The following is a 17,411-nucleotide window of genomic DNA, read 5'->3' as shown; positions in this document are numbered from 1 at the left end:
TATTCCAAGATCTGGGAGACCTTTATCTGTAGTATGACTGGGAAAAGTTGGGACCAATACTTACCTCAACGGCATGGTTTCCCAGTTTGTGCCTGAGGTATTCTTATCTCCAACACTTATCATTTTAGGTAACCTGATATATTTCTTCCTGGAAAGAACTAAGGCAAGAGCTTTGCTCTGTCCTCTTCCATCAACCACAAATACCCATTACCCAGAAAAACAAAGACAAAGTGGTCTTTTTCCATGTTATTTATTCATAGTGAATTATCAGTAGCTACATAAGGGAGTTAAACAAATTAACAGGAGTGTTTGGGAAGCCACAGGACCTTGGGACAAATGGTGGGATTTAGACAGAAAATAATTTTACAAACAGTTAAACAAAAGATTTACAAATATTCTTTTTTAAAAAGTATCCTCTGAGGGTAACAGAAGATAAAAATCATCATGAATAAAATAAATGAATCACTTCTGATTGCTGCATTACCCAAAACCAAGTCTGCAAAAATATTTTGCAGTTCAGACTGTCATGATTTTCAGATACTGATGTGATATAGATTTCCAACACAGAAAAAGACTAACAGTAACAGATTAATGCAATGCAGAAGTAAAGCACATGAAGATAGCTGTCATCTGCTAGCAAAAATAGATGTTAATATCAAAATTAAAGACATTCAAATAAATTATACCAAAACACTGTAGCTATTATTCTTAAAATAATAAGAACAATTTCTTATTGCTCCTACTCGTAACTGAAAGGTCTGAGAAAATTCTACAATAGCTGGAAGCCATAATATAATATGTAATACATGTAGTAGACCTACACCAAAGCCCAACAGCTGAATAAACACTTTATTGTTTTTTTTTTTAGGCTTGACATCTTTAGTAGTAGAACAAGATTACTTATTAAATCTGGATAGTACAAATGAAGGACAGTGCCCTAAGCCCAAGAAATTGACTTACCAGAAATAATTAAAAGTAGGATATGAGAAAAGCAGCAGCCCAAATGAAGTAAACATTTTGAAAAAATCAGTTTGTATATTTTTTGCCTTTGGAGAGTCCTCCATGAAGCAAATAAAGGTGTGTGTGTGTGAGGGGCCATGCTGGGACATTCTGGGTACTTGGTAGATAACTGTGCTGGTATCCTAAAGGGAGCCCCACCTGTTTAGTTAGTGCCACAACCCACCTAGCTTTTGGGAGGTGAACTGCAGGTAGAAGCTGCACTGAAGCATTTATTATTTTCTGTGACTAGGGAAACACCTGCCTTAGGGTGCCCTGGGGTCTGGGAAAGGAACCCATTTGGTCCCATGCAAGACTGCAGAAGCCAGACATTCACTCCTGTAATTCGGGGTAGTCAACAGTGGCAACAAGAATATCCAATATGCACTATGGGTGCCTGTACAAGGTCCCATTTCCAAGAATATGTGATTTACCATAAATTTAGGATGGAATAATTAGGATTAAAATAGAGGTTAAAACATGTATATACAATGGTGTGGTGATTGGCATTATTTAATAGAGAGATTCAGAGTCCAGAAAACTAAATTCTACCTCAATTCTTCCCAAACAATGTCAACTTTCTGTTTTCTTTATCTTAAAAATATAAAAGCTCTTGACATATAAATCTGGTTGAAAGGAACTTTTGAGAGAAAGGACTGAAAGAAAAAAGCCATTTTCTCCTCAAGGTAGTTTAAAGATTCAAATAATGGAATGCATTAGAAAAGCCCTTTGTAAAGATACAGGTACTGGTTAGTGGTTTCAAAATTTGAGTATAGTTCTGTACCTAATTTCACTCATTTCCACCCCAAATTCAAATTAGATGACTACAAAAGTGATATTTGGTCCTGTTGTTTTTGTGATTCCAAAAGAAAGCATAAAATTAATTAAAATAACAGTATTAGAACAATTAAAGAATTTCTAAATACTGTGTGATAAAGCTACTTCCATTCAGGCTGTACATTTTGTTTTTGTTGTCTTTTTCTTCTTTGAGTCAGCCTCTGGAGCTGGCCTATTTAACAGCCAATATTACTAAAATTTCTACATTTATTCTCACATTGTGAAAATGAGGTATGTTTTCCCCAAGTATGCTTAAATTTACAGCGTGCTTCTTTATGTCTGTGAGCCGAATCTGGATAAATGCTTGAAAAGAAAAGAAAGCACACACCAAAGAATTGAATTGTATCATTCAACTGCTTAGAAATCGAAGTGCTACCCACATTGTGTTTATTTTGGTGTCTCCATAAAATGTAATAAATGCGTCTAATATTTAATGAGTTGTTTTAAAATGTCAGTCACTTGCAGACTCTAAAAGGATACTAATCCACTCTAAATAACTGTCCATTTAAACATGTAGTGCTGTCCAACTGGTTATTTGGTGTGACACTAAAATATCAGGCATCCTTTTTTTTTTTTGCGGTACCGGGGATCGAGCTCAGGATCTTGCGCTTGCGAGGCAGGTGGTGGCACCACTAAGCTAAATCCCCAAACCAGGCATCCTTTTTCTGTTGTTTTATTCCTTCATTCATAGCATTCTACATCGATGAAATTCTTTAACTATCTAAACATGTTTCTAGGAGAAATTTCTTTACCACATCACACACCTGATATTTTCATGGGTTTTTGAGTAAAAAGCTGCACAATTAGGCTTTGGTTTTAATGTAATCTGGGCAGAAGCTAGAATTGCTTTGAGAATACAATTCTACTACTGCACAAATTATATTACTGTAATTTGAAATAACACACTTTGAAAAGTTTCCCCTTTCAGTAGTATAATCTATTGAGACTGCTGCAGAACTCACAGTTACATAAATGAGAAGAAAGTGTAGGAAAGGGGTAAGACACTTAAAGCTTTATCAGAAGACAACACAAAAGAAGCACATCAACTCTACAGTTGTCTATAAGGCAGATGGTCATTCTTTTTATACAAGATCGAAAATGCGGTGCTTACTAAGAGGTAGAAAATACCAGAACAGTATTTAAGAAAAACATATTGAGTTATTTAAAATAATCAGGTTTTTTTGTTTTTTTGTTTTTTTTTTTTTGGTACCGGGGATCGAACTCGAGTCCTTGCCCTTGCAAGGCAGGTGCCGGAACCACTGAGCTAAATCCCTGGCCGTAATCAGTTATTTTGCTAAACTTTTAGAAAGTCCAACTATTGTGTGGAATACATTGTATGTTTTATAGAAACCTGGGACACTGCATATTCCACAGCTATATGGCCAAACAGGAGGGGTCACAAGCTAGGGGTGGAGTGGGTGGGAAGAGGGAAACAATTTCTTCATTTGTCAAGGATTTAGCTTTCACTAAGGAAAAATTTCCTACCATCTCTTGGGGATGCCATTAGGACATTAAATTAGTGCAGATTTCTCTGGTTGATGACAACCAGAGGGTACAATTTTACATAAGGGAACAGAACTACAGGGAGGGACAAGCGCAAATGCTTCCCCTTGTAGAAGGTGCAGTGTCCATCTTATATAAAAACATGCATTCCACTATCTTCTGCCATCCCCTTAATCACTAAAATGCAAATGGAAATCCTCAGACTCCAGCACCAGCGGAATTGTTCTGTACGAGCAATTCAAGAGCTGTCTGAGGCAAAAAGATATCTCAGCTACCAAATTAAACTTGGTAGCTTATGCATGGGTGAGTAACTCTGGGTCTTATTTCTTAATGCACCTGGGAGAGGTTGATTTTTTTCCTCCAACGTAATTTTATAAGGCATAAATTTAATTTGAATTTTCCCTAACCTTTGGGAAATTAGTGTTAAAGCTTCCTTTTTAATCCACATATTAACATTCAATCTTTCATTTTTATTAAACAGTTTATATATAAAAAGAAATATCAAGGTGTTCCACATCCATATAAATAATCATGATAACGTTTGGAATTGTAAAGAAACCCACTGAAGAAAATATATACTTCAATACTTACAATGCTAGCTAAGCACAAGGGATTATTCTGGATAACACCTTTTACACATACAGACACAGGTGGCACTGCTTCCAGAAGCAAACATGGGAAAAGTACGAGAATATATCTTTCTTCTTCTTTGCTTTTCACCACAAGACAGGATGGTTCAATTTGGAAAAACCAAAATCTTTTCTAAGTTCTAAATAGGTGCCATTGCTCACCCAAGAGTCATCACTGGATTTCCTGTGAAAGAAGAAACAGTTTCTTGTAAACTCTTGAAAATGATGTCAAGTCTTTTCTCTCCCTCCCTCTTTCCTGTCCCTTCCCCACCCCCATTATCACATACGTGTGACCCACATATGTGTGATGCTCCCACACTGGAACCGTGTGGAGACTGGAAGCTTGGAGGCATTTTATAATTTCTGACATTAATTTCTCAAACCTAGAGCCTGTGAAAAGTAGTGCTTCTGAGAGGACAAATGGAGGGATAATTTGTTGCACAGAAAACATGGCTGGATGACAGTCATCCCTTGGTAATAACTATGTAAAAGTTACACTTCAACCAGGTTGTTCATGAAAGTGGTAAGTTAACATTAAAGAAATATAGGAATAGGAAGAACTGGAGAGAACAGTCCTGCTTTACTATTTTTTTTGAATAGATAGTATGCTATAGAGATCAAATTTCCAAAGCCATAAAAGGGATAAAAGCTAAAAGTTTTCTTCCTAGCCCTGTCTCCCAGCCTCCTGGTTCTTCTACAAACAATGATGCTATCCTTTTCACTTTTTTCAGGAAGAATCCATGAATGTATGTACATGCATGGCTGCCCATATACACTGTACCCTCTCCCGTTTTTACACAGCCATGGTGCTAAACAGTGGTCCACCCCTGAATATCTGATGTAGCAAGACACAAATGATATTTTCCCATCAGCATGATCAGCAGGAGTCAACAAACTGCAGCCCAAAGGTCAAGTCTATCATTCTATCTTTGAAATACTGTTTATTGGAACAAACCCATACCCATTTGTTTAAATACCCTCTATAGTTGCTTTTTTGTTAAACAGCTGAGTTAACTGCTACTGAGACTTTATGGCTGCAAAATCAACAAGATTTATCATTTACTTTTTATAGGAAAATTCTGATGACTTCAGAGATAGGGGATTCCTCATTTTCTTTTTAAACAGTTGCATAATACTCCAGTGTATGGATAGGCCACAAGGTATCTAAGAGGCACCTTACAGATGGCCACTTAAGATTGTTTATAAATTCTAGTTATTACAAATAAAGCATATGTTACTTTGTATGTTTATAAGTATAGTTACATTAAAAATCCCTATAGTTAGCAGTGCTAGGTCAAAGAGCACTTACATGTGTAATTTTAACTGATATTGCCATAAGTTTCAGGAGCAAAAGTGGAGTACTGGTTTTCCCACATTTTCAGGAATGTGGATTTTTGTACCACACTTATTTCCCTATTCAAATAAAGGGACTTGTTTAAAATGAGCCAATCTGTATATCAGAACAAAGAGGGCTGAGCTGGCCTGTGGTGTGGTCTTCGCTTGGAATTTCCAATGGTATTTGGCTGATCCTCAAGAAGCACTAGCAGTGACACCTGGGTTCCTACATTCCTTTCCGATAGCTCTCTGTCATGTTTCTAATTTGAACAGTCCCAAGTAGGACTGCTACTGCTGAGCAACTCTCACGTTTCCCCCCAGTTTTTAAAAAAAGTTCACCTTCCAATACCTTGATAAGTTTACAAAGAGTTGAAAGGAAAAAGAGCGATGGCCACCCCAACTGCCAGTTTTCAGTCCTTTTCCATTGCAGATGTAATTCTCCTATGTTTGCAATGCCAGCGCACATAACATTCCATACCTTGCATTAGAATGTTAATTCATTTCCCATGTTGCTCCACAGGTTTGGGGAAGTCATTTTTTTAAAGAGACAAAATTCCCTTTATTGTATTATACATGAGAGAAGTACAGAGAAAAAATAAAAAGATCATGCAAAAGCTAGACTGATGATTATTATCTTAGGGTACTTCTTCATAGCTATCTGCCTTCATTATTTTTTTCACTAAATTTATTGGTACATTTTAGGTACATAGTATGCTGACATTCATCACTGGGAACTTGTATCTTTACATAATCTCTCTTGGTTCTTATTTTTTTGTTCCCCCTTCCCCTGCCCTCCCTTCAACCCCTCCACCCCTCCCTATTTACAAAGACTTTATTTCCAATTTTTCCTTTTCTCATTTATTCCTTTCCCCCACCCCTCCCTTCCTATTGGACTTTCCTTCCTATTTCACATTATCTATTATAAATTTTGATCCTTATTTACACTTTCAGTTTCTCACACCACAGAAACTATTCGGTATTTACACATGTATGTCCTATTCATTTCACTTAAGAGTATTGCTTCAATGTGCATCTATTTAGACATAAATGACTCTAGTTTCTCATTCTTTATGGCTGAGTAGTACTCCATTTTATAAAAAAACAAACATTTTCTTTATCCAGTCTCCAGCTGATGGGCAACTGGTCTATTTCCAAGTTTTACCTATTATAAAATATGCCACTATGAGCATGGGTGCACATATATCGCTGCGGTATAATACTTTTAATTCTTTAGGGAAGATACCCAGTATGGAAATAGCTGGATCAAATAGGACCTCTAATCCTAGACCTTTGAGGTATTTCCATACTGATTTCCACAGTGGTAGCACCAGTCTACACTCCCACCAACAATGGAGAAGAGTTCCTTTCTCCCCACAGCCCTGCCAGCATTTGTTATTGGTTGATTTCATGATAGCAACCATTCTTTTGGGCTGAGGTGGAATCTTGGCATTGTTTTCATTTGCATCTCTCGAATGACCAGTGATGTTGAACATTTTTTCATGTTTATTTGCTATTTCTACTTCTTTGTCTGAGAAATGTCTGTTCATTTCAGATCCCCATTTTTGGATTGGGTCTTTAAATCTGGGAGGTCTGATTTTTAAAAATTCTTTATATATTCTAGATAGTAGACCTTTGTCTGAGGAACAGCTGGTAAAAATTTTTTCCCACATTGTGAGTTGTCTCTTGGTGCTGTTGTTGTTTTCTCTTGCCATGCAGAAGCTTTTTAATAAGGAGAGATCCCACTTGTTCATTCTTTGTGCTAGATCATGTGCAACTGAAGTTTTGTTCATGAAATCCTTTCCTACACGAATGTCTTCAAGAATTCTACCTAACCTCTCTTCCAGTCAGTTTAGTGTTTCTATTTTAATATTTAGATCTTTAATACACTTCAATTTTAGTTTATTGCATGGTGAGAGATATAGGTCTAGTTTTGGTGTTTTTTTTTGGTACCAGGGATTGGATATAGGTCTAGTTTTAATCTTTGGCAAACTGAAACCTAGTTTTTCCAGCACTATTTATGAAAGAGGCTATCTTTCCTTCAGTGAGGGTGTTTGGCTCCTTTGTTGAAGATGAGGTGGCTGAGTGTGTCTGGAGTTGTTTCTGCAACTTCTAATCAGTTCCACTGATCCTTGGGTCTGTTTCTTTGCCAGTAGCATGCTGTTTTTATCATAGTAGCTTTGTAGTATAGTTGCAAGTTGGGGATTGTGATACCCCCTACCTTGTCTTTGTTGCCTAAAACTGCTTTTGCTATTCTAGGTTTTTTCTTGTTCCAAATGAACTTTTGGATTCTTTTCTCAAGGTCTGTGAAGTATGCTGTTGGGATTTCAATTGGGATGGCACTGAACCTATATAGCAGTTTTGGAAGTATGGCCATTTTCACTATGTTGAGTCTTCCTACCCAGGAGTAAGGGATGTCTTTCCATTGTCTGATATCCTTTTTGATCTCTTTATTCAGAGTGCTGTAGTTTTCAGAGTAGAGGTCTTTGATTTCTTTCATTAAGTTGATTCCTAGGTATTTCATTTTTTTGGATGCTATTGTGAAGAGCTGTTTCTCCAGTTCCTCTCTCAGCGAGTCTGTAGTTCATGTACAGGAAGGCTATTAACTTTTGTGTGTTGACCTTGTATCTATCTAGGTACTCTACTGAATCTGGTTATTAAGTCTGGCAGACTTTTGGTAGAGTTCTTGGGGTCTTCTATACAGTATCATGTCATCTGCAAATAGTGACAAATTAACTTCTTTGTTTCCCATCTTTATTCCTTTTCTTTCTCTTGTCTAATTGCTATGGCTAATGTTTCCAAAACTATATTGAACAGGAGTGCTGATAGTGGACATCCTTGTCTTGATCCTGATTCTAGCATAAAGGATTTCAGTTTTTACAATTTAGTATGATACTGGCTGTTGGTTTTTCATAGATGGCTTTTTTTTTTGGTACTGGGGATCAAACTCGGGTCCTTGCGCTTGCACAGCAGGCAGCAAAACCACTGAGCTAAATCCCCAGCCCCTATAGATGGCCTTTATCAGGTTGAAATAGAGACTGTCTTTTCCAATTTTCTATTGGGGTTTTATCATGAATGGGTGTTGGATTTTGTCAAAGGCTTTTTCTGCATCTATTGACATGATCATATGGTTTTTGTTCTTGGCTTTATTAATATAGTGTATTACATTAATTGATTTGCGTATGTTGAACCATCCCTGCATCCCTGGGATGAATCCTACTTGGTCAGGGATTATGATCCTCTTGATGTTCTTCATTCTGTTTGCCAGTATCTTATTGAGGTTTTTTGCATCTATATTCATGAGTGAGATTGGCCTATAATTCTCTTTTTAGGTTGGGTCTTTCTCTGCTTTGGGGATCAAGGTGACACTTATTGCCTGAATGAATTTGGGAGTATTGCTTTCCTTTCAATTTCATTGAAGAGTTTAAACAGTAATGGCAACAGTTCTCTAAATGTATTGTAGAATTCGGCAGTGAAGCCATCAGGATCCAGGCTTTTCTTTGTTGGTAAGTTTTTAATTAAGTTTTCAATTTCATTGATTGATATTGGGTTGTTTAGAATTTTTAGGTCATCTTCATTCAACTTTGGTAATTCATATGTATTAGAAATCTGTCCATTTCGTCTGTGTTTTCCATCTTATTGGTGTATAGGTTCTTTTTTGTTGTTGTTTTTATTTTCATTTTTTGGTACCAGGGATCGAACTCGGACCTTGTGCTTGCGAGGCAGGAGGCGGAACTACTGAGCTAAATCCCCAGCCTGTGTATAGGTTCTTGAAGTAGGTATTGATGATCCTCTGGATTTCTGCTGGGTCTGTTGTAATTTCATCCTTTTCTTTCCTAATTGCATGGATTTGTTTTTTTTGGGAAGTTGTCATTTTTGTTTATTCTTTCAAAGAACCAACTTTTTGCTTCATTGATGTTTTTGTATCATTCTTAGTCTCCATTGCATTGATTTCTGCTCTGACCTTTATAATTTCCTCCCTTGTACGAGCCTTGGGTTTGTTCTGCTCTTCTGCTTCTAGAAGCGTGAGGTTCCACATTAGATTTTTTATTTGTGCTTGCTGTTTTCCTAATATGAGAATTCACTGCTATGAATTTCCCTCATAAGACTGCTTTCATTGTGTCCCATAGATTCCAATATGTTGTACTGGCATTGTGATTTAATTGTAGAAACTGTCTGATTTCTTAATTGCTTCTGTGACCCATTAGTTGTTCAGAAGTGTGTTCAATTTCCATGTTTATGAAATTCTTGCGGTTTCTTTTGCTATTGATCTCCAATTTCATCACACTATGGTCTGATAATATACAAAGGATAACATCAATTCCTTTGCACTTACTTAAACATGTTCTATGAGTGAGTAGGTGGTGTATTTTGGAGAACAACCGTGTGCAGCTGAAAAGAATGTGTATTCTGATTTTGTGGGGTGAAACACTCTGTAAACATCTGTTAATTCCATTTGTTCAAGAGTTTGAGTTCTAGTTTTTTGTAATTTTTTTGTCTGGTTGATGTATTTGTGACACTGGGGTATTGAGGTCTCCCACTACTACTGTATTAGTGCTTATTTGATTTTTCATGTCTATTGCTATTTGCTTTATATAGTTGGGTGCACTAGTGCTTGGTGCATATATATTTATGATTGTCATCTCTTCCTCTTGGATCGTTCTTTGTACATGGATGTAGTGGCCTTTTTTGTCTCCCTTTTGTTTGTGGGGGGGATACTGGGGATCGAACTCAGGACTTTGTGCTTGTGAGGCAGGCGGTTGAAGCACTGAGCTAAATCCCTGGCCCTTCTTTGTCTCTTTTAAGTAGTGTTGGTTTGAAATCCACTTGATCTGCAAATAGGATAGCTACTCCTGCTTTTTTTCAGGTTCCTGTTGCATGGAGTATTGTTTTCTACCTTTTAACTTTCATTTTATGAGTTTCTTTTTGAATTATGTGTTTCTTGAATGCAGCTTATTGTTGGATCTTGCTTCTTGACCCATTCTGCCAATCTATTTCTTTTGATTGGTGAATTGAGACCATTAATCTTGATTGTGGTAATTGATATGTACCAACATATCCTTGTCATGACCTTTTCTCATTGTTAAATTCTCCCCCTTTGCATTTATTTTCTTGTCTTCCCTGATGGATTCATTCTGCGGGGCTTCCTGGGGTTGTGATCCTCATCTTTTACTAGGATATTGTTTAAAATTTTTTTGAGTGCTGGTTTGGTATTCATGAAGTTCCTCAGGTGCTCTTCATCATGAAGGTATCTTATTTCTCCATCAATTTTGAGAGATCGTTTTGCAGGGTCCACCAATCTGGGTTGGAGGTTGTTTTCTTTTAGGGCTTGAAATACTTCACCGCAGGCTCTTCTTGCCTTGAGGGTTTGTGTTGAGAAGTGTGCTGTGATTCTGATGGGTTTTCCTTTGTATGTAATTTGTTTCTTTTCTCTAAATGCTTGTAGGATTTTGTTCTGTTGGGTTTCTGGAATCTTAACTATTATATGCCTAGGTGTAGATTTTTTTATCACAGGTAGTTGGAGTCCTACATGCCTCACTTGTCTGTATGTCAAATTCTTTTCCCCTTCTTGGAAAGTTTTCTGCCCTTACTTTTGTGAATAATTGTTTTTCTTTTTTATGTCATGTGCACTCTCTCCTGTTTCTTCACTGATTCCGATCAGTCTTATGTTATTCTTCTTTGCATCATCTAGCAGCTGCTGGGTTGATTTCTCATGGTCCCGTACTATTTCTAAGAAATTTTTATTTTCCTGGTCACTAACTCATCCTGTCTTCTATATCTGATATTCCGTCCTCACATTGGCTTAATCTGCTGCATTAACTTTCAATGGAGTTTTTAATTTCCTGGATATGTTTGCATCTGTTTTATGGATTCCATTTGATTCCTATGCTGGGATTCCATCATGTTCCTCAGTGCCTCTATTTTTTTTATCTGTGTCTGCTCTAGTTTTTAATCATGTCTTTCACTGTGGACACAATCTCTGTTGTTATCTAAGAAATTATTTCTGATTTCATTTTTTCCAGATCCTCTTTCGTTGCCAGTTCAGGGAGTCCAGGTAGTTGAGCATCAGATTGTTCCATCTCGTTGCCCTTTGGAGTTCCCTTAGGTGATCTGGAAGTCTGATTTTGAGGTTTGTTTACATGTCTTCTCATTTCAACAGATGCAGTCTGCTGCACCTTTGTTGAGGTGACTTTTTGATCACCTAGTGGGCTTCAATTCTCAGCAAGCCTAAGAGAGGCCTTCTCTCTGCTGGCTGGGGTCTGTGCTCCTGAGTTGCTGGTGCCCGAGCAGCCTTCTGGCTAGGGTCTGCATCCACTTACCAATGGTACCTGGCTGTTGCCCATGCAGCTCTTTCCATGTGGGTCTCTGACTGCCACCTGTGGGCCCAAGCTGCTCATGTCTGGGTGGGGCCCTGGCTGGGACCTGCACACCTGTGCTGCTCTCTTCCACATAAGCTTCTCACTGGGATTTGTGTGCTCTTACTGATGGTATCTTGTGAAGTCATTTTTAATACTTTCATGTTAGACCAACTTGATTCATCTCTGTAACTGGTCCTTGAGATAGTCTGATTACCTACAATTTTTAATGATCCTAAAATATACAGTAACAGACATCTTTATAAGTATAGATTTTCCTCTTTTTTAAAAACTGAAACTATATGATTTATGAAAGAAAAGAAAAAGAACCAATCTAAGGGTATATGTGTGTCTCGTCTACTGGTCAGTAAATCAATAGGTCAAGGTTTTCTATCCCTTGCTTTTTTCAATAAAGAATTTAAGGTATCTATTTTAGTTTTCAAATGTTTAAATAAAGTTAGGAATACTGCAAGATGGAGCTCTGGTGAGTTGATCTTCAACTGCTAAAATCATGAGTTTGAAGGATCAGAAAGGACCTGGTAAAATCTATACCACCCTGAGGGAAAAGATACTACGTTTTAAAGAGAAAACATGACTTGTTGCTATTCTAATGTTTTGAAATACATATTTTATTGCGGTTGCTGAGAGATCAGTAGCTAACTCTTTCTAAATGTTACTTCTGTTGTCCGTTACCAACAAACAGAAACAAAAAGCAAAAACAACAAAATACTGATTGCCTAGAGAGCAGGGTTGGGGTGGAAGACAGACTGCAGAAACTTGCCTCTCCTCTACATATTGTCTGAACTTTGATTTTTTTTTTAAGACCAAATAATTTAAAACCATCTAGAGCCCTAGCCTAGGAGTGAGGAGGGCGAGGGGCCCATCTGAAACATTCCACAGGGCCCCTCATCAAATCACTTTCATTCCCTGAACCTTTGGGGTTTTTTTCAGTTAAAAAATCTTTTAAAAATTTAAATCTATTTTAAACAAGAACCTCTTAATGGGTTTGGTTTGTTTTGTTGAAATATGATCTTGCTATGTAGTTCAGGCTGGCCTTGAACTCATGGTGAGCCTCTCCAAGTGCTGGGATTACAAGTGTGCACCACCATGCCCAGAAGGCAGGTTGTTTTAAAAATAAGTTAATTGGGCCAGGGATTTAGCTCAGTGGTTCCGGCACCTGCCTGGAAAGCACAAGGTCCCGAGTTTGATCCCTGGTACCAAGAAACAAAAAACAGTTAGTGTTCCAAATCCAAGCCTCAGGGTATTGGAACTGCTACTCAAGAGTTACACTACTTGGAATTCCATTTTGGTCACTAGTGGGATGATGGTTAATTATCTCTGTCACTGCATCAAAAACAAAAAATCTAAAATAAATAATATCCATGTGGGTGGCCAAGCTTAGCCACGAATATGATCAGGTGGCCTGGGATTGGGGCCATAGTACCCACTGAGACCTGCCTCTACAAAGGCACCTCAGGGCCCCAGAGAAAGAACAGAGGGTGGGAAAGGGAAGGTGCTGGTTCTGGTGGCAGACAGGGAGAACCACCAAGGTTGGGCCAGGCTCAGAGGAGGGTTTTGCCCTTCTGGAGCAGAGGCTTGATCATGGAGAAGCTGGCCTTGGGGCAGGGGACACTTTTCTCTTCTTTCTCCAGATGGGCACTACAGAAAGCTGGTATCCCCTCTCAAGCCACTACCCCCTGATGGATCCAGGCACACACCTGAAAAACCGTGGCTGATGTTCCATGTTATTTTCTTCTAAGATCCGCCGCCTTTCTCTCTGCTGCTGTTCAATCATTTGCTTTTGTATTTCGGCTTCTTCTATGTTTCCTTCTTCTAGAAACCTGAGACATTGAGGGAAAAATAGTGAAGAAATATTATTTCCAAGAAAACAAAACAATCATTACTACTAAACTTTCATATGTCTAAGACTGGATATTCAAAATCCTCTTCCACATCTAAGATCCCTCTCCTAACTCTTGAAACAGTATTTTGAGGTAAAGAGGGAATATATTAGTTTATGAAATGGTGGTATTTACATGGTTCAGAAAATGTCATCTATGAAAAGCAATTTGAGACAAAGTCTCCCTATCTTTCTTGTCTCCAATTCCACCTGTTACTATCTCATTCCATACCCCTTCACCCTTCTATCACAGTGAACCCATTATTAGTTTCTTGTATATTTTTATATTCTTTTGTATATTTATGCAAATATATATTCATATCCCTTCATCCCTTTTAAAATCATAAACAGTAGCATACTGTATATACTATTTATTCATCTTGGTTTTTTGTTTTACTTCATACTTAAAAATGTATCTTGAAGATCTTTGTTCTTCTTTTTCTTGTTTTGTTGTTGTTGTTGTTGTTGTTATTGTTCTTTGGCAGGGTAGGGTTGAGGCTGGCCTTGAACTCACTACCTAATCCAGACGGGCCTTGAACAAATAGCCATCATCCTGCCTCAGCCTCCTGAGTACTGGGGATTATAGGCATATGTCACCATACCCGGCTTGAAGATCTTTTTGTGGTAGTACATAAATATCTTCATTTTTAATAGCTAAATAATATTTAGTTACAAGATATACCTTAATTTATTTAAACAACTCCCTATTGATAAATATTTGGGTTGTTCCTAGTTTTTAATGTAACTACGCTGCAGCTAATAGCTTTGCATATACATTACATCTGGAAAAGTATATTTGTAGGAGAAATTTCTGTAAGATTGCTGGGCTAAAGGATGAATCTGTAGTTTGTATTTTATAAACTGCCCTTGATGGGGATTACAGCAATTTACATCCCTATCAGCGTGAACACCCTGCCCCACTTGCCTCAAAGTATATCAGAAATAATATTTTCACATGGTTTTAAAATTTATCATTTTCCATATTATAAGTAAAGCTGTATGTTTAAGAAAGACCTGCATTTCCTCTTCTGTGAATGGTTCATTTTCCTATGTCCATTTTTTTCTAATGGGTTCATCTATTACTTGATTTCTAGAATTAATTCATGATATGAGTTATAAATACAGATTTCTGTGTGTCATTTATCTTTTTTTTTTTGGTACCTGGGATCAAACTGAGGACCTTGTGCTTGTGAGGGAGGCAGTGGCACCACTGAGCTAAATCCCCAGCCCTCATTTACCTTTTCACCTTAGTATAAATTCTTTTTTTTTTTTTTTTGTTACTGGGGATCAAACTCAGGTCCTTGTGCTTGCGAGGCAGGCAGCGGAACCACTGAGCTAGATCCCCAACCCCTTAGTATATATTCTTATTTACTTTGCCACTAAGGTCTTTATTTTTTAAAAATAAAGCCAAATGCAGTCATCTTTTCTTTCTTTTGGCTTCTGGATTTGGAGTTTTAATTAGGCCTAAGAGGACAGAGTATTATTTCCATCTTAAAGAGTAGGAAACTTAGATTTAAAAATTTATCATATTTCACACCACTTATTGGCAGTAAAACTAGTATTTGAGGGGTCACGGGAGCTGAATGCTTTATATTCTTTCAAATACACAGTAAGGTTTTTAATCATTGTATGAAGTTTAACTCTTCAAATTAAGACTATTTTGGGGAGGATATTTCAGTAGAAATGGGACTCCACTGACAAAGGCCATCCTACATGTGGCCAGAAGCTGGCCTCCATTTCCCGTGACATGATTATTTAAAGTCCTCTTACACCCTTTGCACTCCTGATGACATTATTCACCTCTCTCAGGCTCCTCTGGTGGCCTGGGAGTTGTTTAATAATAGAACTTTTATAAATAATTTTTTTTGTATCTCTGAAAAAAAGATCTTTAAAAAACCCTTACCTTTGATCTGGTCTAAATCGAGTGTCAGTAGGTGGTAATAAAGACTTTGACAAGGGGTCCATTTCATTCAACTCTAATGCAAACTGTGTGAAGCCATAAAATTGCTCATAGCCTTTTGGCATGGGATCTGAAAGAAAAATCATTCATCCCTTATTTGCCCTTCATTGAGATTACATTTTAATTCCTTCACCTTTTTCATCCCAAAATGGCTACCATTCTTCTCTCTCAGCTCTAAAGTATTCCATTTTTATTAAAATATTCTGACTAACAAATAGGTATTAAATATTTCTCTATATGTTTTCTTCTATCTAAAGAGATACAACTTCCTTTGTTTGTTCCTATATTGAATTTATACAATGTTGTGAAGTTTCTGTACTACTGGAGCTATAAAGTAATTTACTATTAAAATAAATATGCCAAAAAAAACAATGAGTCTATTTTTTCTGACCAACAGGACTCCCACTCTTGAGAATCCATTTTTTATCTAAGTGATGTCAAACTCTCCTGAAACTAAATGGTGTTGTAAATAGTAAATGGTAAATAAATGTTTTTCTTCCATTCCTGCTTTTTCTTTTCACCAGTCTTGTTCCCTACAGGCTTACATCTTTAACTTTAACTTTAGTGTATTGCCCTAACTTAAATTCCACTAAAAATCGGGCTAAAAACATTCGAGTTTACGTATCAGGTAAACCAAATGTAGACCAATAAAATCCACCCATAGCCTCAGCTCTCTTTCTTCACACACAAATATAAATGCTTTCCATGAACTTTTCTGCAGATCTACTTTCTGAAGCTTTAGAAGTCCTCCCTGTAACTTGTCTAACCCTCCTTAGAGCTTAAACATGAAAATACTACCAAAGCTTCCCACTAGGTCTGCCACCGCAGTCCCCCAATCAACAGAGAGTGAAAATAGCAGTTTTTCTTAAAGATGGGGAATCTTTAAAGGACGCTCACAGAAAATGCAGAAACATAAAGTCAAGGAATAACAACACCAACAATTTCAACAGCATTTCTTTGTCAAGGTTTATAACATCTAGAGAGTTTGGCAGCTCCCATTGGTGAAACATACTTTAAACAAAGGAGCGAGACTGTTCCACTTGCAAAATCTCATGCAGGCCTCTGAAGAAGGAAAACAACCACTGGAACAATTTATTCCAGCTTCCTTGCAACCGTGGTGATGATGGACAATGTGGTTGCTACTCACTGAAGGGGACATGGCCGCCTGATGCTCTTCATTCATTTCTCTTCCTTGCTAAGGGAACATTGATTCTGTTCAGGGGGCATGTGTCTTTCCCAAGGGATGAACCTAACTCCATCAGAATCCCTCCTGCCCACTCTGTTGCTCATGATTGGTTTCAGAAACAGCTTTGGAACCACTTCAGTCTGATGTGATATAGAGGTGTATGTGCTTGGGGATCCTGAGAAACACTGCATCCCTGGGAAATAAGAGGTGCACAAGAAGCACACTCTTCTCCTCCCCTCCTTTTCTGTTTGGTATGCAGTAGAGCGGGGATATGATACTGAGCCACGGTGACCACTTTACAACCATGGGTGGAAACATGAGGCACACTGGGAGTGGCAGGATGTGCCCTCATTGGTCTGTGTCTTGACATGGGTAAGGTGCCAGGGTACCAACCTGGGGCCACCAACCCTCACTGTCAAGCAGTGTCAAGACACCATTATGGTTTAAGACACTAATAGAGGAGTTTTTCTTTGTTTCCTTTCTATTAGTCTGAAGCATTCCAGCGGCTGTGTCTCAGACGAATGGTTTTACAATGCGATCCTCACTTGGACTCATCTATGGTGGTAAAATGTGTAGGGACATGCTGCAGAACACTGGACTGCCCCAGCCCTTCTCCCCAGCTGCTTAAAGTACTTGGTGTCCTGGAATCATAGAGGAGATCAGGATGGTCTATGGGACTGGATCAATCCAGAGACTCCTCACTCTTGTGGAA

General features: G+C 37.8%; 1 protein-coding gene across 8 annotated transcripts in view; it reads right to left on the bottom strand.

The window, feature by feature from the left end:
• Positions 1 to 234: 234 nt before the first annotated feature.
• Positions 235 to 17,411, bottom strand: part of Osbpl3 (oxysterol binding protein like 3) — a 204,426-nt gene continuing 187,249 nt past the window's right edge. For all 8 annotated transcript variants that reach the window (XM_087206645.1, XM_087206642.1, XM_087206641.1 and 5 more), the window contains 3 exons: positions 15,457 to 15,583; positions 13,372 to 13,494; positions 235 to 4,149 (listed from right to left, as the gene is read on the bottom strand). In XM_087206645.1, coding sequence (XP_087062771.1) covers positions 4,053 to 4,149; positions 13,372 to 13,494; positions 15,457 to 15,583 — 347 coding nt within the window. In that variant the 3' untranslated portion in view covers positions 235 to 4,052. The remainder of the gene's footprint in view (positions 4,150 to 13,371; positions 13,495 to 15,456; positions 15,584 to 17,411) is intronic.

This window comes from Heterocephalus glaber, unplaced genomic scaffold, assembly GCF_053883595.1.
Source record: "Heterocephalus glaber isolate CG9 unplaced genomic scaffold, H.glaber_assembly_v1.0 deba00000676, whole genome shotgun sequence".
Lineage (NCBI taxonomy): Eukaryota > Metazoa > Chordata > Mammalia > Rodentia > Bathyergidae > Heterocephalus > Heterocephalus glaber.
Note: the sequence above shows the minus strand (reverse complement) of the source record. Positions and strands in the feature narration are given on the sequence as shown.